Source organism: Musca domestica, unplaced genomic scaffold, assembly GCF_030504385.1.
Source record: "Musca domestica strain aabys unplaced genomic scaffold, Musca_domestica.polishedcontigs.V.1.1 133, whole genome shotgun sequence".
NCBI lineage: Eukaryota > Metazoa > Arthropoda > Insecta > Diptera > Muscidae > Musca > Musca domestica.
The window spans coordinates 89,932-114,623 of NW_026712178.1; the positions used below are offsets into that span (position 1 = coordinate 89,932).

A 24,692-nucleotide genomic window follows, 5' to 3' on the forward strand; every position below is an offset into this window, starting at 1 on the left:
AGAGCTTTGAGTGGCCCACAAAAACTCCATGTTTGGACTCGAAACAGCTCTCGGAATATTTCTAAGATTGTGGATCTAGGCATTGGGCCAAAATAAAAAAATAAGAATAAAATTCGCAAAAATCCCTCAAAAAACTTTTAAAGCTTCCCCTATATAGCTCTGATAGCCCTTTGGTTCATTACATTCTGTTTCAATTCTATATTGACCTTTTCTGCTCCACTTCACACTTGGCTTATTATTATTATTTTTTTTTGCCATTCATTTTGATCCAATATCGATTCTTTGATTCGAAATCTCGATACTTTCATTGTTTGATTGCATTAATTTTATTTTATCACTGCATAAATTTTAAATATTTCTCATTATAATTGGATGGATGCTTGCTGGCTGGCTTGTACGGTGGTGAATGGGGCAACCGGTTTAAATGAGACTCTGATATCAAATCTATTCGTTTGTTGTTGTTATTGTTGCCACCTAGTGCTCTATTGTTGTTGGACAATAAATATGTGAGTTATTTGTTATGGTTTAATTTAAATTATAATAGCTTATTGTTTATGAACTATATACACATGTGTATAGAAACATTTTCGGCAGAGGTCATTGTGGTGTCGATATTGATGAAGACAGGTGAAATGGGATGAAATATCATTATTTATAGTTACATAAATTTGATAAAATTTCCAAAGTTCTTTTAACAATTATTCAAAATCTACGTTAGGTAATTAGAGGGTACTTACAAAAATATTAAATCAATACCCCAAAAAAACACATTTTGGTGGTCCTGAAATCACTGAAAATTTGTTTCAAAAATATACGTTTGGTGGTCGGAAGGTGCTTACAATTTATTATGTTCAAAAAATCCTTTTTGGTGGTCTAAAGGTCCTTAAAAATTCATGTTTTTGACATAGAAAGAAATTGAAAATATATTTAAAATATGAGAAAAAGTCACTCCTAAAGGTCCTTGAATAAAATATTAAAAAAATCTACGTCAAAGGTTCTAGAATAAAATATTAAAAAAAAAATCAACTTCCCAGGTCCTAGAAAAAAAATTGAAAAATCCAAGTCCAATGCCCTTGAAAAAAATTATATAAAAAAATAAACTTCCAAGGTCCTAGAAAAAATATTCCAAAAATCTACGTCCAAGGTCTTTGAAATGTACTTTTATTTAAAAAAACTGCATTACAAGAGCCGTAGGTCCTAAAAAAATATATTCTAAAAAAAAAACACGTGTGGTGCTCCGGAGGTCCTTGATAATTTGTTCTTCGCGTTTGTGATAAAGAGAGTCCTGGAAACATTTGTTTAAAAAAATATTCACATTTGACGGTTTGAAGGTCCTTCAAGACATATTCTTTAGAACGTTCACATTTGTTGCCTTAAATGTCCACGTTTGAGACCTAAATTAATCGAAGTGTGATAGTCCAAAGGTCCTTAAAACAATTTTCCAAAAATATCCTAGTTTGGTGGTCCGGGGGTCCTTGAAAAAAAAGGTTCAAACAATTATAGTTTGGGGTTTGAAGATCCTTGACATTTTTTTTCTCAAACAGAATCCACGTTTCTGACATAGGAAGTCCTTGATCGGAAAATTAGTTTTCTAGAAGTTCCTGAAAAAATACTTAAGAAAATATTCCACAGTAGGTAGTTCAAACCACCTTGACAAAATACTGTGATGTCCTTGATAAAATATTTTTTAAAAAAATCCAGGCCTTTAAATAAGTCCTTAAAAATCGTAAAAAATCCGAGTTTATCTGCGTTTATGGGATAATTGAAGTCCTTGAAAATTTTTCTTGAGAGCCCCTTATAAAAATTCCTTAAAAATCTACGTTTGTAGCTTTGGTAATTTTTAAAAAATGTCTTTAAAGAATCTTAGAAAATCTCAGAGCAAATATTTTCAAAAAATACACGTTTGTATCCCTGAAAAGTCTTTGAGAAAATTTTTGTATAAAATCACGTTTTTATCCTTGGAGATCCCTGACAAAATAATTTTAAAAATTCTTAGAAGTCCTTGAGAAAATATTTTTAAAAAATTCTTAAAAATCTTTGATAAAATCTTTTTAGAAAATCCATGTTTGTGTCCTTGGAAAGTCCTTGATAAAGTGTTTTACAAAAATCCTTGAGAAAATATTTAAAAAAAAAATACTTGAGAATTTGTTTTTAAATAAACACTTGTAGCCTTGCAAATCCCTGAGAAAATATTTTTAAAAAGTCATAGAAATCCTTGAAAAAATATTTTTTTAGAAAATCCACGTTTGTGTCCTTGGAAATCCTTGAAAAAATATTTTTTAAAAAATCCACGTTTGTGTCCTTGGAAATCCTTGAAAAAATATTTTTTAAAAAATCCACGTTTGTGTCCTTGGAAATCCTTGAAAAAATATTTTTTAAAAAATCCACGTTTGTGTCCTTGGAAATCCTTGAAAATATTTTTAAAAAGTCATAGAAATCCTTGAAAAAATATTTTTTTAGAAAATCCACGTTTGTGTCCTTGGAAATCCTTGAAAAAATATATTTTTAAAAAATCCACGTTTGTGTCCTTGGAAATCCTTGAAAAAATATTTTTTAAAAAATCCACGTTTGTGTCCTTGGAAATCCTTGAAAAAATATTTTTTAAAAAATCCACGTTTGTGTCCTTGGAAATCCTTGAAAAATATTTTTTAAAAAATCCACGTTTGTGTCCTTGGAAATCCTTGAAAAAATATTTTTTAAAAAATCCACGTTTGTGTCCTTGGAAATCCTTGAAAAAATATTTTTTAAAAATCCACGTTTGTGTCCTTGGAAATCCTTGAAAATATTTTTTAAAAAATCCACGTTTGTGTCCTTGGAAATCCTTGAAAAAATATTTTTAAAAAATCCACGTTTGTGTCCTTGGAAATCCTTGAAAAATATTTTTTAAAAAATCCACGTTTGTGTCCTTGGAAATCCTTGAAAAATATTTTTTAAAAAATCCACGTTTGTGTCCTTGGAAATCCTTGAAAAAATATTTTTTAAAAAATCCACGTTTGTGTCCTTGGAAATACTTGAAAAAATATTTTTTAAAAAATCCACGTTTGTGTCCTTGGAAATCCTTGAAAAAATATTTTTTAAAAAATCCACGTTTGTGTCCTTGGAAATCCTTGAAAAAATATTTTTTTAAAAAATCCACGTATGTGTCCTTGGAAATCCTTGAGAAAATCTTTTTTTAAAAATCCACGTTTGTGTCCTTGGAAATCCATGAGAAAATCTTTTTTAAAAAATCCACGTTTGTGTCCTTGGAAATCCTTGAGAAAATCTTTTTTTTAAAAATCCACGTTTGTGTCCTTCGAAATCCTTGAGAAAATCTTTTTTAAAAAATCCACGTTTGTGTCCTTGAAAATCCTTGAGAAAATCTTTTTTAAAAAATCCACGTTTGTGTCCTTGGAAATCCTTGAGAAAATCTTTTTTAAAAAATTCTCCTTTGTGTCCTTCGAAAATCCTTGAGAAAATATTTTTAAAAAATCCTTGAAAAAATATTGTTAAAAAATCCACTTTTGTGTCCTCGAAAATCCTTGAAAAAATATTTTTAAAAAATCCTTGAGAAAATATTTGTAAAAAAGTCTTAGAAATCCATGAAAAATTTTTTTTAAAATATCCTAGTTTTGGAAATCCCTTACAAAATACCTTTAAAAAGTCGTTGAGAAGATATTTAAAAAATCCATATTTGTAGGCTTAGAAATACTTGTCAAAATATCTTTAAAAAATCCCTGGAAATCCTTGAAAAAATATATTTATAATAAATCCACATTTGTGTCCTTATAAATCCTTAAGAAAATATTAAAAAAAAAAAATACTTAAAAAAATATTTTGAAAAAATCCACGTTTGTAGCCATGGGAAAATATCTTCAAAAATTCTTCGAAATCCTTGAGAAAATCTATTTAAAAATCCACGTTTGTATCATTGGATAATTTTTGACAAAATATTTTTAAAAAATTCACGTTTGTGACCTTCGAAAATCCTTGAGAAATTATTTTTGAAAACTGCACGTAAAATCAATAATATTTTTTAAAATATTTGTGGAGAATATTTGAAAACTTTCCTTTAGAAAATATTTTTAAAAAATTCAATATTACGGCTTTGCAGATGCTTTAGAAAATATTTTTAAAATCCTTGTAAAACCATGAGAAAATATTTTTTAAAAGTCTACATAGGGTCCTTGGAGATGCTTGTGAAGATATAATTATAAAGTCCTTGAAAATCCTTAAAAAAAATTAAAGATTCGCGTAGTAGCCTTGGAAGTTCTTCAGAAAATATTTTTTAAAATTCTTGAGAAAATATCTTTAAAAAGTACCCGATTGTGTCCTTAGAGATCCTTGTGAGATATATTTATAAAGTCGTTGGAAATCCTTGAGAAATTATTTAAAACGATCCTGAAATGAAGTATTGGTGCCTTGAAGATCCATGAAAAATATTTATAAAAAATGCTTCAGAGAATATTGTTTAAAATTCCAGTATTAGGGGATTGAAATCCTTGAGAATATATTTAAAATGAAAATCTAGAAAAAATATTTTTTAGTCTACGTTATTAGGCTCGTAAATCCTTGGAAACTTATTCTTAAATGCTATGGAAATACTTAAATAATTATTTAAAAAATCCTTGCAATCCATTCGAAAAAAAAAAAACAATTTTAAAAAATATGTTTTGTGGCGTCGGAAGCTGTTGAGGTGAATTTTAAATATCCTGGAAAATTCATAAGAAAATATTCCCAAAACAATTGATTATAAGACCTCTTAAAGCCCCTAAGAAAAATATTTCACAAATCGGTTTTCAACCGGTTCCCTCCACAATCCATTTCAAAAATTGTAATTCACTTTTGATTTAACGGTTTAATTGCCAATACCGTTATGAACACGTTTTGTGTGTAAATATTATAAAAATAAACCTTGAAGAAGATCGGTAATCTGAGACTGGCTTGGGATGACTCAAAAAAATTCTGGTGAAATTGAAACCGGTTCGAAATACCTGCAACTTGCCCAATTCAAAATTACCAAATAACGAGGCGTATTTGCAAGATTTCTTTATTCGATTTGGAATTATTCGATTTGGACATTAATGTTTGCACAGCAAATTATTATGCAATTATTTGTGCAGGGACAGTGAAACCATGATGAAATGGATTTTTAAGCCATATGTTCGGAAATTTCATTATTTTGTAATTATTTCATTACAGCGATTTTGATAGGAGATATATTCGAAAATTGTTTTAAACTTAAAATTTCGAAAAAATTTTGTCTGATATACCTGGGCTTGACTGTCTCATAAATTCCCAAACCCAATGTCCATCCGTACCAAAAATACAAGGCCTTCAAGTATTTGTTTTGTTTTTGCAATTTTGAAATTTCTTAACGAAAAAACAAAGAAGCTTAAGCCTGCCTCCCCAATTCCAATGCCAATCATATAAATAGCTAATTGAAAGCTCTGCCTAGGCACAGTCTAGCAATTGAATCAATTAATTGATAAACTTTCCACAAACAAAGCAGAATGTTGAAATTCGTAAGTCCTCCCGCAGCCTCAGTGTAATTGAAAAAGGCTTTGCCAGGATCATCGCCATAATCTCTGGTTTAATGTTTTTTTTTTTTGGCAAAAATTACAGCTCATCCTTGCCACCCTGGTAGCCTATGCCACCGCTGCCGCGGTTGCCGCCGATGATGTCCATGCCGAGGTGAAGAACATGCATTCCGATGTCCGTGCCGATGGTTTTGAATACGCCCTGGAAACATCCAATTACATTCGCGAAGAAGCCGCTGGCGATGAGCATGGCAACATGCATGGCTCCTACGAGTATCTTACTCCCGAGGGAGAACACGTCAAGGTGACCTATGTTGCCGATGAGAATGGCTATCATCCGGAGGGTGCCTGGATTCCCACCCCACCACCAATTCCCGATTACATTTTGAAGGCCATCGAATACATTAAGGCCCATCCACCAAAGGAGGAGGGAAAACATTAAATTGTTTCGAAATCCTTGCTGATGGCTGATGGTACGACGAATGGCAGGCGTGCGAGGTGGATTCGAAGGACCATTGAGTTGTGATATTCATTATATTTTTTTTCCTTGGAAGAAAAAAACATAAATTTGTATATAATGATAAATAAAATGGATATTATTTTTTAGAAAACTCGAAATTATTGGGATTTTTGAATATTTTTATTTGGGGATTAAAAATTTGAAGAAAAAATCTGAAGGACTCAATTGAGAATTATTTGAGAATATAGTCACAAGGACATATGTGTTTTTTTTTTCAATATTTTCTTGAGAATTTATTTTTAATATTTTGCTGAAGGACATCGGAATATTTGGTTCAATTCAAATTTGAGAATATTATCCTAAGAACATCCAAGGCTACAAACGTGGGATTTTTTCAATATTTTCTTGAGAATATCATAAAAATATTCTCTCAAGGACTTTCAAAGCTTGGTTTCCAATATTTTGCTAAAAGTATGCATATATCCTGCATATTTTTTTTCAATATTTCAGTGAGAATTTTATAAAAATATTCTTTCAAGGACTTTCAAAGACCCTCACCACGATTTTCTTTTTAATATTTTGCTGAAGGTCATATTTCAATTCAAATTTGAGAATATTATCCCAAGGACATCCAAGGCTACAAATGTGGGTTTTATCATTTTGTTCTTGAGAATTTTATAAAAAATATTCTCTCAAGCTCTTTCAAAGCCCCTCACCAAGATTTGCTTTTTAATATTTTTCTGAAGGACATCTGAATATTTTTTTAAAATATTTTTTTCAGAATTTCATAAAAAAATATTTTCTAAAAGACCTTTAAAGCCACTATTTAAGATTTGTTTTTAATATTTTCTAAAAGACATCAAAATATTTTTAGGATATTTTTTTAAGGATTTTTCAGGACTTTTAAAATTATTTTTCAAAGACCTCCAAAGAAATACTCGTGGATTTCTCCGAAAGGTTTTCTTAAGAAATGTGAAGGTATAATTTTTTTAAATATTTTCTAAAGGACTCTCAGAGCCACAGACGAGGATTTTTTAAGAGTGTTTTGTCAGGGACTTCCAGGCTTAAAGGATTTGTTTTACATTTTTTTAAGAATTTTTAGGGCCATCAAAACATCTAAAAAATCTGTTCTTACGTTTTTTAAGCATATATTTTAAATGTTATTTTAAGGACACTTGCTGATTTTTTAATAATTTCTTAAAAATATTTTAAAACTATCTCTAAAGGACCTTGGTTTGAATTTTTAAGGACATCCACAGATTTGTTGAAGTTATTTTCATAACCATTGTTAGGAAATTTTTAATATTTGCTTATAGGCTCTGAGAGCCACAGACGAGGCTTTTTTAACAATATTTTTGAAAGGACTTCCAAGGATAATTCACTAACGTGTATGTTTAAAAATCATATTTTCTTAAGGAGTTCCAAAGATGTTTTTTTTTTAAATATTTTCTCGTGGATTTTAAAGGTAAAAAATGTGGGTTGTTGAAAAATATTCTCTCAAGGATTTCCAAGGACTGTCAATAAATATTTTCTCAAGAACTTTCAGATCCTAAATCTTCCAATTTCCAAAAAATATTTATCAAGGATGTCCAAGGAATTTTAAAAATATTTTTTAAGGACTTCCAGGGGTTTTTAAGGATATCTTCTCAAAGATTTTTTAAAAATATTTTCTCAAGGAATTTTTTAATAATTTCTAAACGATTTTTCAAGATACAAACTTGTATTAAAACAAGTTAAAAAGTTTCGGTCGGTTTTGCCGACAGATGTATACCCTCAGCTAATGTTCGATTATTTTAAAATCTTTTGACTTCTGGTTTGATTGATCAAATGTTTAAACCTTTATGCAGTTGGTTCCGAAGGAATTGGCCAATATTAGCCACTTCTTGTCGGACCTAAATAAATATGATATAAATATTGCGACGTGCTAAGTTTGGACTGTGTTGTGTTAATTTAAATTTTGGGATGTACCAAGTCATGAATAGAATCGAATGTCAATTTCGCTTTTTATGAGCTTCATAGATTTTCAAAATTTTGAGCCTTTGTGGGGGAGGTACCAGAATGAGTGGACCGATATTACATCTTCACAACGGATCTTTTGTTAGTGGAAATAATGGGATGTATTAAATATAAAGAGAACCAGATTTCGGGTTTTATAAATGCTTTGGTTATTCCAAACTTTGACCCCTTGTGGGGAGATACCAGAAGGAGTGGACCGATATCTTCCATCTTAACACCAGATCTTGGATTTAGGAAAATATTGGAATGTGTGAAACTTTAAGACAGTCGGATTCTAACACCACATTATAATTATTCAAAATGTTTACCCTTTGTGGGGGAGGTACTTGATAGAGTGGACAAATAATATCCATTTTTATACCAGACCTAGAACTGACGAAAATATTAGGATTTGCAAAGTTGGAGCAAACCCGGATTACTGGTACTCTTTCTGTGCAGAAAATAATTGTTTGTTTTTTTTTCTTTGAAAAATTTGACCTTGTATGGGGGAGGTACCAGAAGGAGTGGACCGATATTGTCCATCTTAACACCAGACCTTGGGTTAATACAAATATTGGGATGTGTGAAATTTGAAGATAATCGGGCTCTTGCATCACATTTTATGAGAGTTGCAATTATTCAAAATTTTGACCATTTGTGGGGGAGGTACTTGATGGAGTGGACCGATGTTGTCCATTTTCACACCTAAACTAGCACGGCCGCAAATATTAGGATATGCAAAGTTGGAACAAAATCAGATAATCCTTTCTCTTTCTGTGCAAAAAATATTTTTTTGAAAATTTCGACCTTTTGTGGGGGAGGTACCAGAGGGAGTGGACCGATATATTCTATCTTAACACCAGACCTTGGGTTAATATAAATATTGAGATCTGTGAAATTTGAAGACAATCGGACTCTTGCATCACATTTTATGAGAGTTGCAATTATTCAAAATTCTGACCATTTGTGGGGGAGGTACTTGATGGAGTGAACCGATATTGTCCATTTTCACACCTAACCTAGCACGGACGCAAATATTGGTATATGCAAAGTTGGAGCAAAATCGGATTATCCTTTCTCTTTCTGTGCAACAAATTATTTTCTTTGAAAATTTTGACATTTTGTGTGGGAGGTACCAGAAGGAGTGGACCGATATTGCCCATCTCCGAACTCGATCTAAGTTTGACAAAAATATTACGATGTACCAAGTTTGGATCAAATCGGATACTCCCTTCGAGAGTTATCGTGCGCACCAGCCAGCCAGACAGACAGACAGACAGACAGACAGACGGACGGACGGACGGACATCGGTAGATCGACTCCAAATGTTCTGAAACGGATTTGGTCCAAAGAGACCTAGGGTCTAAAACCGTTATTTCGACTAGGCACGTTTTGACCGTATCAAATGATATATACCCTCTGTAGCCATATGGCTGAGGGTATAAAAAATGTTGTCTCAAAGATTTCTAAGGATTAAAAATATTTTTCTTTAATATATCATTACAAGGATTTCAGCGACACAAATATGAATTCTTGAAAAATATTCTCTTAAGGAGTTTCAAGGATTATTTAAAATAAATTTAAGAATTCCCAAGGTTTTTCAGAAATATTTCCAATGATTTTTTTTAAATATTTTCTCAAGGATTTCCAAAGATTATTTAAAAATAATTTCTCAAGGATTTCAAAGGACACAAACGTGCATTCTTGAAAAATATTCTATCAAGAATTTCCAAGTGCTGTTTATAAATATTTTCTCAAGAACTTTCAGATCCTCAATGTTGAATTTCCGAAAAATAGTTCTCAACGATTTTCAAGGATTTTTAATTTTTTTTTTTGGATTTCCAAAGGGTTTTTAGGATTTCCAAGGTTTTTCAAGGATTTTTTAAAAATATTTTCTCAAGAATTTTTTTAATATTTTTTGAAGAATTCTCAAGGATTTTTTATAAAATTGCCCAGGGTTTCTCAGGACACAAACGTGAATTAAAAAAAAAAGTATTTCCTAGGATTAAACATATTTTTTTAATATAATTTTTCACGGATTTTATTGACACAAACATAAATTCTCGAGAGATATTTTAACAAGGATTTTTTAAAAATATTTTTTAGGATTTCCGAGGGTTTTTAAAGATTTTTTCTGGCGGATTTCCAAGGATTTTTTTAAATTTTTTCTCAAGGGTTCCAAGTATTTTTTCAAGGATTTCTAGGGAATTCTAAAAAATATATTTTCTCAAGGATTTCCAAGAATTATTTAAAAATAATTTCTCAAGGATTTCAAGGACACAAACATGGATTCTTGAAAAAATATTTTTTTCAAGAATTTCCAAGTATTGTTTATAAATATTTTCTTAAGAGCTTTCTGGTCCTCTATGTTGGATTTCTAAAAAATATTTGTCAAGGATTTCTAAGGTTTTTTTTTAAATTTTTTTAAGGATTTCTAAGAAATTTTAGAGATATTTTCTCATAGATTTCTCAGATCACAAATGGGAATTTAAAAAAAAATATTCTCTCAAGGATTTCCAAAGACTGTTTCTAAATATTTTCTCACTGAATTCAAAGACACAAACATGGATTCTTGAAATATATTATCTCAAGGATATCCAAGGATACTTTAAAAATATTTTTTTTAGTATTTCCAAGGATTTTTAAAGATATTTTCTCAAATATTTTTTTAAACTATTGTCTCAAGGATTACTCAGGATGCAAGCGTGAATTCTAAAAAAAATATTTCTAAAGGATTTCCAAGAATTATTCAAAAATAATTTCTTAGGGATTTCAAGGACACAACCATGGATGCTTGAAAAATATTCTTTCAAGGATTTCCAAGAAATATTTTCTCAGGAGCTTTCAGATCCTCTATGTTTGATTTCTAAAAAAATATTTTTCAAGGATTTCCAATGGCTTTTAAAGACATTTTCTCAATGCCCTCTAAGAATTTTTTTTAAATATTTTCTCAAGGATTTCCAAGGATTTGTAAAAATATTTTCTCAAGGATTTCTCTAGACACAAATGTGAATTTAAAAAATATATATTTTTTCTCAAGGATTTCCAGAGATTATTTAAAAATAATTTCTTGAATTTAAAAGAAAAAAAATTTTCTCAAGGATTTAAAAAATAAAATAAGGATATTCAAGGGATATTAAAGATATTTTCTCAATGATTTATAAGGATTTTTAAAAAAAATATTTTCTCATGGATTTCCAAGGATTTTTTTAATAATTGATCAGGGATTTCTCAGGACACAAATGTTAATTTAAAACAAAATATTTTCTCAAGGATTTCATGGACACGAAAAATTGTCCAAAAAATATTCTTTTTTGGGTTACGAATATCCATGAAAAAATAACTTAAGAAAATCCTCAATAGTGGCTCTGAAGATCCTTAAACAATTATCCTTGAAAATTCGCATAGGTTGCTCTGAAGGACCTTTAAAAAATATTTCGGAAAATTCTAGTTAGTGTCCCTAAATATGGATAAAGAAATCCTTTAAAAAACATTGAAAAAATCACTTTGATTTGAATTGAAGTCCTTGTAAAATAACTTGAAAATATCCTTAAAAATTGTAGATAGTCCTGCAAAAATTGCTAGACTTAAAATTCTCGTAAAGGTTCCTTAAAAATGCTCCTTTTTGGGCTATGAAGATCCATGAAAAATTGATTTTGAAAAAAAAAATCCTCAATGGCGAACCTGAAGGTCCCTAAACAAGTATCCTTAAAATAAGCATATGTTGCTCTGAAGGACCTTTAAAAAATATTTCGGAAAATACTAGTTAGTGTCGCTAAATATGGATTAAAAAATCTTTTAAAAAATATTCAAAAAAATCACTTTTATTTGAATAGAAGTCCTTGTAAAATAACTAGAAAATATCCTTTAAAATTGTATATAGTCCTGCAAAAATTGTTAATAAAAATGTTCTCGTAAGGGGTCTTGGGCCTTGGCCCTTGAATTCCCTAAAATTCCCCCTATGGATGAAAAAATCCTTAAAAAAATAATCCAAAAAATGCCCTAATAGGGTTATAAAATTTTTTATTAGATCCTCGCTAGAAGCACAGATCCTTGAAAGAATAATTTTGTTTCTACAGGATATCAAAAAAAATATCCTTAAAATGCACATGATGTTCTGAAGGACATTGGAAAATATTTTACTTAAAAATTCCAGTTCGTGTCCCCAAATATGGACCTTAAAGTCCTTTAGAGCATCTTCTACAGAATTTCTTAAAAACCTCCCATAGCTATACTTGAATAAAAAATATTCCAAAAAATCCCGTAATGAGGCTATAAAAATTTCATTATATCATTTCCAAAGTCCTTCAGAACAACATGTGAATTTTAAGGATAATACTTTTTTTAGATCAGTATAGCCATACAGATTCTCAAAAAAATGCCCTTAAAATTCACATGATGTTCTGAAGGACATTGGAAATATATATTTCTCCCAAAATGTAAATCTGTAAGTCCTTTAGAAAAAATTTTAAGGATAATATTTTTTTTACATCAGTATAGCCACACAGATTCTCAAAAAAAATGTCCTTAAAATTCACATGATGTTCTGAAGGACATTGGAAATATATTCCTCCCAAAATGTGGATCTGTAAGTCCTTTAGAATTTTTTTGTTTTTAAATCTTTGTTCAGAACCTCTACTGCCACACAGAATGTCAAAAAAAAAATCCCAAAAATTCGCATAATGTTCTGAAGGACATTGGAAATATTTTACTTAAAAAATCCAGTTCGTGTCCCCAAATATGGTCCTTAAAGTCATTTAGAGCATCTTGTACAAAATTTCTTAAAAACCCCCCGTAGCTATCCTTGAATAAAAAATAAAAATTCGAAAAAAATCCCCTAATAGAGCTATAAAAATTTCATTATATCCACCTCAGAAGCGTAGATCCTTGAAAAAATAATTTTAAGAAACCCCTAAGTCCTTCAGAACAACATGTGATTTTAAGGATAATATTTTTTTTTACATCAGTATAACCACACAGATTCTCGAAAAAATATTCTTAAATTTCACATGATGTTCTGAAGGATATTGGAAATATATTCCTCCCAAAATGTGGATCTTTATGTCCTTTAGAAATTTCTCTTTTAAAATCTTTGTTCAGAACCTGTAGAGCCACATAGATTGTCAAAAAAAATCCTAAAATTCGCATGATGTTCTGAAGGACATTGGAAAATATTTTTCTCAGAAATTCCAGTTAGTGTCCCCAAATGTGAATCAAAAAGTCCTTTAGAAAGTCCTGTGGAGCCCCTTATGAAAAAAAATTCTAAAAAATTTAAAAAAAAAAAATTATTTTCCAGATCTTTTCACTTTTTTTTTGCAGTCCACCCTAATACACAAATTCTATTTTGTTTTGATTTTTTTATGAAAAAAAATATTTAAAAAAAAAATTCAAAAAAAAAATAATTTTCCAGATCTTTTCACTTTTTTTGCGGTCCACCCTAATACACAAATTCTCTTTTGTTTTGATTTTTTTTTTTCAAAATGCATTAATTATTTATTAATTAAAAAGATTTCTTGTTTCTTTGTTTGTCTGCAAAATAATCTCTATATTCGAATTAAATATGTCTCGCCTCATAAATTGCATAATCCTCCAGATCAGTGTTCCCAGAAGTCCATTCAGTTGTCCATTAAAAACTCCTCTTATTCCTTTGATGGATGAGCCTTAATGTATTCGATGGCCTTCAAGATATAGTCTGGGATTGGTGGTGGTGTTGGCAAATATTCGCTGACGGGATGATAACCATTTTCATCAGCCGTATAGGAGACCAGGACGTGTTCACCCTCAGGTGAGACATATTCATAGGATCCATGCATATTTCCATGTTCATCACCGGATGCCTGTTGATGAATGCTATTCGAGGTTTCCAGAGCATAGTCAAAGCCATCGGCACGGACATCGGATTTTAGTTCCTTCACCTCGGCATGGACATCGCTGTCGCCAGCCGCAGCATAGGCAACGAAGAGGGTAAATAAGAGCTGTAAGGATATGAATTAAGGATTATTTTGATATTTTGATATTAAGAATCTCTTTTGCGGAACTTACGAATTTAATCATTGTTCTTTCAATTGGAATCGTAAAACTGTTGACTTTCGATCTCCCAGTCTTGGTATTTATATCAAGAAATTTTTGGGAATTCTTGTCGTTCGGAATAACTGCCCTGTACTGGTTTCTTTGTGAATCGCTCTGCTTCAAACATTTGTTCGGCTGCATTTCTTCTGCTGCTGCAGAGTCTAGAGAAATTTTTAATTATTTTTTTTTGTGTGGGCCTTGAATTACCCCTTATCTAATGAAATTCCATCCATAATTTGCTTTAATTTTTTTATGGCGATTTTTAAATGGCACTTACTATTCCACTAGAATTTCCAATTCAGATTAGAAGATTCTGTTTGGTTTTGGGTTCCGCAGGGGAAGTTTATTGCCCTGTGTCTGCAAAATTTTACCAATGCCAAAAATATTCAAATGAATAATTTCCATAATTTCAAGATCGAATTACATAACTTTCGTAGGGAGATATTAAAAAATAAATAGAGGGAAGTAGGAAAAGCAGATAGGAAATAGGAGAGAATTTTTTTTTATTTTTCAAAATCCAGAAAATCATGCTCCTAAAATTATCCTTCGGTGTAAAGACATGTCTACCAATGAGGGTTTTAGGAATCATCCTCGAATTACATAGCTTACGTGGGGAGACATTTCAAAAAGAGAAGGAAAGAGAGAGAAAAAATTAAAGGATATCAGAGAAAATATTAAATATTGGTATTTTTTTTTTGGCAGGGAAAGTCTCCATGGTTGTGGTTGGAGAAGTCTTTGATTCTTTTTTTTAATTCACGTTTTTGACCTTGGAAGTCCTTGACTTGGGTCCCACCTGAAAAATTTTTGTCTGTGATCTAAAAAGACCTTAAAAAATATTACTAATATTGAAATTCTCGTAAGTCTCAGAAACATGTTTTTAAAAAATCCGTTTTTGACCTTGGAATTCTTTAAGAAAAAAAAAACAATTCTCAAAAAATTTTAATAAAAAAATCTCAGCCTTTCAAATTCTTTGAAAATATTTTTAAAAAGTCTATTTTTTACCTAGGAAGTCCTTGCTTTTTTTTTGACCCTCGACGTCCTTGGAGAAATATTCTTAAAAAAATCAACATGGGTTCCTTTAGAAAATTTTCTTTTTTGTAATTCCAATATTGAGGCTTGGAAAGTTTTGAGCGCATATTTTCAAAAAAAAAAAAAAATAATAATAATAAAATAATAATAATAATAAATAAATAAATAAAATCCTGGAGATAATATATTTAAGAGATCCAATATTGACGCCTTGAGAAACAAAAAATTGTTTTTAATCCTTGAGAAAATATTTTAAAAAAAAATATTGAGAAAATCCTAGGTTGTCTTGGAAATCTTTGAGAATTTTCTTTTAAAGAATCCTTGGAAATGCTTGAAAAATATCCTGAAAAAAATTTGCATTTGTGTCCTGGGAAGTCCTTCAGAATATAAATTAAAAAAAAATAAATTACAAAATATAAATTAAAAAATATAAATTAAAAAGTCAAAGTTGAGGTCTTGAGAAATAAATCAAAAAAAAATCCTTTAAAATCTTGAGATGATATTTTTAAAAATTTTGTGATTCACGTTTGTAGTCCCTTTGGATTCTTTTTAAATGCTTGGAAATCCTTGGGAAATTTAAAAAAAAAAGTACATTTTGGGCATTGGAAATCATTGAGAATTATTTTTTTTTTTAAATTTAACAGTTCTTGCAAAAAGATTTATAAAAAGTCCTTGGAAATCCTTGAGAAAATATTTTTCAAAATCCATGTTTGTGTCCTTAAAATGCGTTAGAAATACTTTTGTTCTATAAAAAAAGAAAAGGCCTGAAGCTATGGGAAATTTTTGTGGGGAGCTATCTAAGCCTATTTCCTAAGGAACAGAAGGTAATAAGGAGTTTTTCTCCTTGCGCCAAAGAATAATCTTAGGATTATGATATGCCCCAGGAACTCATTTTAAAATAAATATTTTTCTAAGGAAAATATTTTTCTTTTCATAATTTCCAAAGCACGAAAAATCAAGCCCCACTTCCATAGTTTCCATGAAGACCTAAAATAAGTTGTTGCAATTGAAAACGGTAATATTGCCATTGGTACAAAGAAATCTAGATATTTTTTTTTTGGTTTATTCTCATATTCTAACTTTCAGAGCATACTTTCAGGCGCAAATTATTTATGTCAGCCGACTTAAAGTCTTGTCCCTTTAACTTTCAGTATCTATTTAGTTTCATCTAATCTTTTAAACAATTCAGTGATATCTTATAAAGTAAAATTAATTCTTCAATTTATTCAGCCTAATTTTCTTATTTTTTTATGTTTATGTAGCTAAGTCAAGCGCCATAATTTTTATATGTGTTTTAAATTTTTTTGACTGAAAGCAAAAAGTATCGGAAATAGCATCAAATTTAAGAATAAGTTCGGATTTGTTCAAATTGGTCACCTTTGGCACGATGCATGGCCTTCAAACGGTCAATGAAACCGTCACTAGCTGCCCGAATGTTGCTCTGTCGGATTTTTTTGCCCACTCCCGGCGAAGCGCTTGCTTGAGTTGATCGAAACTTTGGTATTTTTTAGTGCCAACTTTGCTTTCCAAAATACTCCAGACACAATAGTCCAACGGATTAGTATCCGGAGATTTTGTGGGCGATTGTGAGCTGAAAATGAAGCGAGGAACCTCATTTTGTAACCATTCTTGGGTGGCGCGTGCTGATTGCGATGGTGCTGACTTCTGTTGGAATGTCCAAGGTCTGCGGCCAAAATGTTTGCATGCCCAAGGCTTCAATGCACCCTCCAGAATATTTTCTCGATAATTAATTTTGCAATTTTTAAGTATAAAGTATTATATCATAATTATTTAGATCCAATACGAAATTGACAATATTGACCCATGCCCTAAGAACCTACTCCACAGAGGGTCAACAATTTGAATAATCATAGCAGAGGTCAAAATATATTTAAATAATCGAACATTGGCTGAGGGTATACATCTGTCGGCAAAGCTGACTGATACTTTTTCAATTATTTTCCTTTCGTTAATTGGGCCTATGGAGGTTAATAGTAGGCTTATCTGAGGCTTATCGTATCTCTTAGAAATTATTCTTTCACAAAAATGTAGCGACAGAATAAAGCCGAGCTGCTAAATTTTCTTCGTTTTCCTAAATTCTCAATAAAAATTAATTCAATAGTTTATCTTTAATTTTTTATTTTCAAATATCCATAAAAATTTTATATCCATATACCTTAAATACGATTCCAGCAGTTGCTACCGATTTAGCCACCGGCTATCAATACAGATTTTTAAAAATAAGAAATCTTTATTTTTTTTTTAATTTTTTTTATTTTAATTCCTACTTAATTCTCGCTTTCAATTCCAGTCCATTTTAATCCATATACCTTAAATACGACTTCAACAGCAGCTTGTGATCTACTTACCAAGTTCCCTCCCAATAATAAAAATTCTCCAACAATTTTCTTTAACTTCTTTTTTTTTTGTATTTTTTTTATTATTTTTACATTCCGTAACAGTTTTGTCTACCTTCAAAATTCCAGTCCATTTTTTTCCGCGCCCCCTTATTCCGAATGCGAATGAGTTTTAATGTATTCAATGGCCTTCAAGATATAATCTGGGATTGGTGGTGGTGTAGGCAGCCATGCACTTTCGGGATGATAACCATTCTCATCGGCTGTATAGGTGACCTTAACATGTTCGCCCTCTGGTGTCAGATATTCGTAGGCTCCCTTCATGTTGCCATGTTCATCGCCGATGGCACTTTGACGGCTGTGATGTTCCAATTCAACATTCGTTTCAAAGCCATCAGCGCGTACATCGTTCAGATAAGTCTTGACAACAAGGTCGTCGGCAACAACGAGAGCCAAAATAGCGCTGAAGACAAGCTAAAATGATATTTTCTTTTAGGTAATGGGTGTGGGGGAAGGATATGGCAGGATAAAAATGGGAACTTACAAATTTGAACATTTTTTTTTTTTTTTTTTTTTGGAAATCTTGGAAGATATTAAGATCTATGACTAGAACTGATTTGCTAACCCATCACGGGCGAGCTTTTAAAGCAAATCTTTACGGGAGAAAATCAAACTGGAACAAAACAGAACTAACGGTTATTTCCTGACATTTAATATTTACCGTTCGCTGATCAGATATTTCCGTTGGCCTATTAGAAATAATCAAACAATCAAACTAGTCCTAATTATAGGCCAGCCGACGTCAGTTCAAAATCCACCTCTTGGTTGGTAATTGAAAATACAATAAATTTGCTTTGCAGACGGAGCAAATCAAAATTTAAATTAGCCGGCCAAAGCAAACTTGTTCCCTAAAAAAAGAAAAGGTAAAAGAAATGCTCTGCAGAATTTTTGTTTAAAAGCCCAGCTACTGTTCGAATCCAATCAGTTTCAAGCAAAGCCTTCATTTGTGACACAAACTAAAACCTCTATTCCAAAATGTTCAAGTGGGTAAGTTTGAGCCAAGGAAATCGCATGGCGATAAGGGAAATATTTTTGTAATCCTTTAAATTTCCCAACCTAGATTGTCTTCAGCGCCCTTTTGTCGCTCGTTTTTGCCGACGACCTGGTTGTCAAGACTTATCTGAACGATGTACGCGCTGATGGGTTTGAAACGAACGTTGAATTGGAACATCACAGCCGCCAAAGTGCCATCGGCGATGAACATGGCAACATGAAGGGAGCCTACGAATATCTGACACCAGAGGGCGAACATGTCAAGGTCACCTATACAGCCGATGAAAATGGTTATCATCCCGAAAGTGCATGGCTCCCTACACCACCACCAATCCCAGATTACATCTTGAAGGCCATTGAATACATTAAGGCTCATCCTCATGCAGAATAAAAGGGGCGGGGGGAGACGAAAATGGACTGGAACTTAAAGAGGATACGAGAAACTAATGCGAATTAAAAAAATATTAAAAAAACGACAATAAAAATAAGTTAAAGAAAGTTAAGGAAAGATTTTTTTATTTTGAGAATTTTTCATTGATTGCCAGAGTTAAAACCAATAGCTATTTCTGGAGTCGTACTTAAGGTATATGGATCAACAAGGAGTGGAATTTAAAGGGAATACAAAAAACTGTGGAAAACTGCAATGTTAACAAAAAAATCGGAAAAAAATTTGGAGTTTTTCTTATTTTTAAAATATAATAGTCGTTTGTGATAGCCGGCTGCTAAATCAGTAGCAACTGCTAGAGTCGTGTTTAAAGTATTTGGAAAAAAAAAATGGACTAGAATTTGAATTTGGAACTCGAAGCTATAATGAATTTGAAATAAAAAATAATACGAGGCAAAAAAGGAAAATGTTTATAACCGTTGGAGTCGCATTCAAGGTATATGGATTCGGTACTAATCTGTGGGAGGGAGAAGTTAATCCAGAGTAGTTATTTGTTGCAGTTGCATTGGTTAAATCAGTGTCTCTCTCTCTCTCTCTCTCTCTCTGTCTGTGGAATGGTTGGAATGAAGAATGTTGTTGAATAGCATCTATTGTAAATTTAGTTAAAAGTAAACTGTACTGCTCTTGGGAAGAAATAGATGGAAGAGTGCCCTCCCTGCTGCATTCGTCCAAGATTTCGAGGCGGTCATCTAGTTCTCTGCAGTAGATATGAGGTTATATCTCCCTCTCTCTCTCTCTCTCTCTGTGGAATAGGAGGAGAGAAATATGTTGTTGGATAGCATCTATTGTAAATTTGACTCACCATTGGAGTCGTATTTCAATTATAGGGATTCGATACTATACTTCGGAGTGCACCTTTCCCGCCTCGTTCCTCAAAAATCTCGCAGCGGACACCTGATTCTCTGGACTCGAACAGAGTAGTTTTCTAGTGACATTGATTGTACTGTTTGTTCAAGTGGATCGTGGATTTTTTAAAAATATATTTGTAGGTCAAATATAGTCATGGATTTATTAAAAATTATTTTGAAGGTCTATTATAGTCGTAAATTTTTGGATTTTTTAAAAATATTATTAGAAGGTCTAAGAATTTTTTTAAATTATTTTTTAAAAATATTTTTCGAAAGCCTATAACAATCTTGAAATCTTTAAAAATATTTTTTCAAGATGGATTTTTTTTGTTCAAATATTTTTCCAAGGCCTATAATAGTCGTGTATTTATTAAAAATATTTTTCGAAGGCCTATAACAGTTGTGGATTTTTAAAAAAATATTTCTTCTAGGTCTATAATAGTCAAGAATTTTTTAAAAATATTTTTCGGAGACCTATAACAATCGTGGATTTTTTTTTTTAAATATATTTGTAGGTCAAATATAGTCGTGGATTTATTAAAAAATATATTTGTAGGTCAAATATAGTCGTGGATTTATTAAAAATTATTTTGAAGGTCTATTATAGTCGTGAATTTTTAAAATATATTTTTTGCAGGCTTACAACAATTGTGGATGTTTTAAAAATATTTTTTCAGGGCCAATAATAGTCGTGGGTGTCTCTCTCTCTGTGAAACGGGGTGGAGGGAAATATGTTGTTGGATAGCATCTATTGTAAAGTTGACTGGTGCCGTATTTAAATTATATGGATTCGGTACACTACACTTTGGGAGTAATTGGCCTCTAACCCTAGGGGTAGGTATAAATGCATTCATCTCGCCAAGTTCTTGCAAGATTTTGCGGCGGTCACCAGTTTCTCTGGACTCGAAAAGAGTAGTTCTTCTAGTGACATTGATTTTACCTTTTGTTCAATTAGTGTCTCTATCTCCGTGAAACGGGGAGAGGGAAATATGTTGTTGGGTAGCATCTATTGTAAATTTGGCTCACCATTGGGGTCGTTTGGGAGTATTTTTCTTATAAGGCTAGGGTTATATACGAATGCACCCTCCTCGGAAAGGATTTTGGATATAAGTGATCATAATCTTATTGAGGACGGCGTTTCAAAGTAATACAGAAAAATCCAGGGATTAGAAGTAAAAACAAAAGACATGGGCTGGGATCAAAATTCGTACTTCGTTAGGTGAGTTACCATGCTAGTAACATGTCCCTTAGACAAGCGAAAAAGGTAAGGTCAAATGGGGAACCCGTGAGCTTCTTCTGATGCGGAGGTGTTTATGGCTGAGGTATTGTGTATGGATCCTTGCCTACCTTAGAACATGCATGAATGTATTGTCTAGAAGTAACAAAGACATATTTTTTGAACTCGGTGACTCCAACATTTCCTCCGCTGGAAGAAGAACGTCTTTACACGGATATATAAACGTGAATTTTATCCCTGTCGGCCCTTTTCTCCCTCTCGTTATATTCTTTAATCCTAATGGCATTGTATTCTAATTTGTTACCTTTTTGATGACATGGCATGGAATAACCGTGGGTTTTTTCTATAATATATTTTGGAGGCCTGTAATAATGGTGGATTTTTAAAAATATTTTTTCAAAATCCTATAACAATCGTGGCTTTTTTAAAAAATATTTTTCAGGACCTATAACTATCGTGGATTTTTTAAAAAATATTTCTTGTAGGTCTATAATAGTCGAGGATTTTTTAAAAATATTTTTCGGAGACCTATAACAATCGTGGATTTTTTAAAAATATTATTAGAAGGCCTACGGTTTTTTTTTTAATTATTTTTTAAAAATATTTTTTGAAAGCCTATAACAATCTTAAAATCTTAAAAAATATTTTTCCAAGACCTATAACAATTGTGGATTTTTAAAAATATTTGTTTGAACTCATATAATAATCATGGATTTTTTTTTTAAATATTTTTGTTGGGTCCTATAATAGTCGTTGATTTTTTAAAAATATTTTTTAGGGCCTATAACAGTCGTGTATTTTTTAAAAAAAATTCCAAAGTACTATAACAATTCTAGATTTTTAAAAAATATTTTTAAGGGCCTTTATTAATTGTGGATTTTTTAAAAATATTTTTAGAAGGTCCATAACAATCGTGAATTTTTTTTTTCTAAATATTTTCCGAAAACCTATAACCGTCTTGGATTTTTTAAAAATATTTTTTCAGGGCCTATAACTATCGTGGATTTTTTAAAAAATATTTCTTGTAGGTCTATAATAGTCAAGGATTTTTTAAAAATATTTTTGGGAGACCTATAACAATCGTGGATTTTTTAAAAATATATTTGTAGGTCAAATATAGTCGTGGATTTATTAAAAATTATTTTGAAGGTCTATTATTGTCGTGATTTTTTTTAATATATATGTTTTTTGCGGGCTCACAACAATTGTGGATGTTTTAAAAATATTAGTCGTGGTTTTTCTAAATATTTTTAGAATGCCTATAACAATCGTGGATTTTTTAAAAATATTATTAGAAGGCCTACGGATTTTTTTTAAATTATTTTTTAAAAATATTTTTTGAAAGCCTATAACAATCTTGAAATCTTTAAAAATATTTTTCCAAGACCTATAACAATCGTGGATTTTTAAAAATATTTGTTTGAACACATATAATAATCATGGATTTTTTTTAAATATTTTTTTTTGGGTCCTATAATAGTCGTGGATTTTTTAAAAAAATTTCCAAAGGACTATAACAATTCTAGATTTTTAAAAAATATAAATTGTGGATTTTTTAAAAATATTTTTAGAAGGTCCATAACAATCTTGGATTTTTTTTTCTAAATATTTTCCGAAATCCTATAACCGTCTTGGAATTTTTAAAAATATTTAAAAAAAAAAATTATAACAATCGTGGATTTTTTTTAAATATTTTTTGTAGGTCTATAATAGTCAAGGATTTTTTAAAAAATATTTTTCAAAGACCTATAACAATCGTGGATTTTTTCAAAATATTTTTGAAGGTCTATTATAGTCGTGGATTTATTAAAAACTAATTTTAAGGTCGTGGATTTTTAAATAATTTTTTTTTTCAGAGCCACAAACGTGGTCTTTTAAATAATTTCTTTTTCAGAGCCACAAACGTGGATTTTTAAATAATTTTTTTTTTTCAGAGCAACTAACGTGGATTTTTAAATAATTTTTTTTTTCAGAGCTACAAACGTGGATTTTTGAATATTTTTTTTCAGAGCCACAAACGTGAATTTTTAAATAACTTTTTTTCGGAGTCATAAACGTGGACTTTTAAATAAATTTTTTTCAGAGCCACAAACGTGGATTTTTAAATAATTTTTTTCAGAGCCACAAACGTGGATTTTTAAATATTTTTTTTCAGAGCCACAAACGTGGATTTTTAAATAATTTTTTTTCAGAGCCACAAACGTGAATTTTTAAATAATTTTTTTTCAGAGCCACAAACGTGGATTTTTAAATACTTTTTTTCAGAGCCATAAACATGGATTGTTAAATAATAATTATTTTAGATTTAAAAAAAAAAATAAAATATTTTTTTCAGAGCCACAAACGTGGTTTTTAAATAATTATTGTAGATTTAAAAAAAATTAAAGCATTTTTTCAGAGCCACAAATGTGGATTTTTTAAATAATTTCTCAAACATTTTTCAGAACCATAAACTTGGAATGTTAAAGTTTTTCTCAAAGCCATAAACGTGGTTTTGTAAGGAATTTTTCGAAGATTTTTTTCAGAACCATAAACGTGAGTTTTTTAAGGATCGTAAACGTGTTGTTGGACGAATTCTGAGAATTTTGGTTTTATGAACGATAAATGCAGATTTTTTTATAATTTTTTCAGAGCCATAAACCTAGGCTCTTGGCTTGAACGAATTCCCTCCACAATAATTTCCAGATTTTTTTTTTTTTTGGTTTTTTTGGCAGTTGTTTTTCAACTCTTTATTCAAAGCATCGTTCACATATATACAGGTTAATATATACAAAATCCTCTCCCCAACTCGGAGCCCTAATGTTCTGGATCAGCTGCTGGTGGATGGGCCTTGATGTATTCCAAAGCCTTGAGAATGGCCTCTGGAATTGGTGGTGGTGTTGGTAGGATATCACTTTCGGGATGATAACCATTCTCATCGGCCACATAGGTCACTTTGATGTGTTCACCTTCGGGTGAGACATACTCATAGGAACCGTGCATATTGCCATGTTCATCGCCGGCAGCCTCCTGATGGATGCTGTTGCTGGTGTCCAAAACAAAATCGAAACCATCGGGACGGACATCGGATTTAAGTTCCTTGATTTCGGCATGGACCTCATCGTCGGAGGCGGCAGCAAAGGCCAACAGGGCAAGGAGTATGAACTGAGAGGATGTTAGGAAAATTAGTTATTAGTCCTTTTTCTTGGGATCCTTGTGTTTTACTTACATATTTCATCTTCAGTTTGTTTTTGTTCTGTGATCTCCTAAAAATAACTGATGTAGTTTTAAGATTTATTTGAGGTTTTTATATTAAATTTCGAAATCTGATGGCTTTGCTGTGTTTATGCCTTTTTTGCGAAGTCTATCTTCGTAAAATTACGTTTTATTAATAATTAACGTTTTTTCGGATTTTTTGTTTTAATTGAAATCAGAGTTCACAGCCAGCTGGCTGGAGGTTGCAAAGCTTCAAGGAAAGATTTTGAATTTTTATTTTTGCGTTTTTTTTTTTTTTTTGGTTTTGTGGTAAATGTTGCAAATCGTGTTTCATTAACATCTTATTTAAGGAATTAATAAATAATTTAACATTTAAAACGAAAAAGATATCCATCTTTGGCCGGTTTACTTGCATCAGCCAGTTTGGGTCAAGGGCGTAGCCAGGGGACTTTCTGGGAAGTGTTTGAAAATGGCAAGAACTTGTCGGG

General features: G+C 31.0%; 5 protein-coding genes across 5 annotated transcripts; 2 read left to right on the forward strand and 3 right to left on the reverse strand.

Annotated features, from left to right (window-relative positions):
* The first annotated feature begins 5,361 nt into the window (after nt 1-5,361).
* LOC101896890 (larval cuticle protein 2) lies at nt 5,362-6,134 on the forward strand. The gene is made up of 2 exons (XM_005186273.3): nt 5,362-5,501; nt 5,602-6,134. Exons 1-2 carry the CDS (start codon nt 5,490-5,492, stop codon nt 5,956-5,958), a joined length of 369 nt encoding a protein of 122 aa, XP_005186330.1. The 5' UTR covers nt 5,362-5,489; the 3' UTR covers nt 5,959-6,134.
* A 7,440-nt stretch (nt 6,135-13,574) lies between these two features.
* On the reverse strand, nt 13,575-14,161 carry LOC131800942 (larval cuticle protein 4-like). Its single transcript, XM_059118815.1, has 2 exons — nt 14,014-14,161; nt 13,575-13,946 (listed from the first exon to the last, which is right to left on the reverse strand). Exons 1-2 carry the CDS (start codon nt 14,023-14,025, stop codon nt 13,611-13,613), a joined length of 348 nt encoding a protein of 115 aa, XP_058974798.1. The 5' UTR covers nt 14,026-14,161; the 3' UTR covers nt 13,575-13,610.
* Nucleotides 14,162-17,527: 3,366 nt separating this feature from the next.
* Nucleotides 17,528-18,089, reverse strand: LOC101897061 (larval cuticle protein 4-like). The gene is made up of 2 exons (XM_005186274.4): nt 17,971-18,089; nt 17,528-17,900 (listed from the first exon to the last, which is right to left on the reverse strand). The coding sequence occupies exons 1-2, from the start codon at nt 17,980-17,982 to the stop codon at nt 17,577-17,579; spliced, it is 336 nt and encodes a 111-aa protein (XP_005186331.1). The 5' UTR covers nt 17,983-18,089; the 3' UTR covers nt 17,528-17,576.
* A 227-nt stretch (nt 18,090-18,316) lies between these two features.
* LOC101897238 (larval cuticle protein 4-like) lies at nt 18,317-18,987 on the forward strand. The gene is made up of 2 exons (XM_005186275.3): nt 18,317-18,473; nt 18,547-18,987. The coding sequence occupies exons 1-2, from the start codon at nt 18,462-18,464 to the stop codon at nt 18,868-18,870; spliced, it is 336 nt and encodes a 111-aa protein (XP_005186332.1). The 5' UTR covers nt 18,317-18,461; the 3' UTR covers nt 18,871-18,987.
* Nucleotides 18,988-23,687: 4,700 nt separating this feature from the next.
* On the reverse strand, nt 23,688-24,376 carry LOC101897417 (larval cuticle protein 2). Its single transcript, XM_005186276.4, has 2 exons — nt 24,218-24,376; nt 23,688-24,153 (listed from the first exon to the last, which is right to left on the reverse strand). The coding sequence occupies exons 1-2, from the start codon at nt 24,224-24,226 to the stop codon at nt 23,806-23,808; spliced, it is 357 nt and encodes a 118-aa protein (XP_005186333.1). The 5' UTR covers nt 24,227-24,376; the 3' UTR covers nt 23,688-23,805.
* Nucleotides 24,377-24,692: the final 316 nt, after the last annotated feature.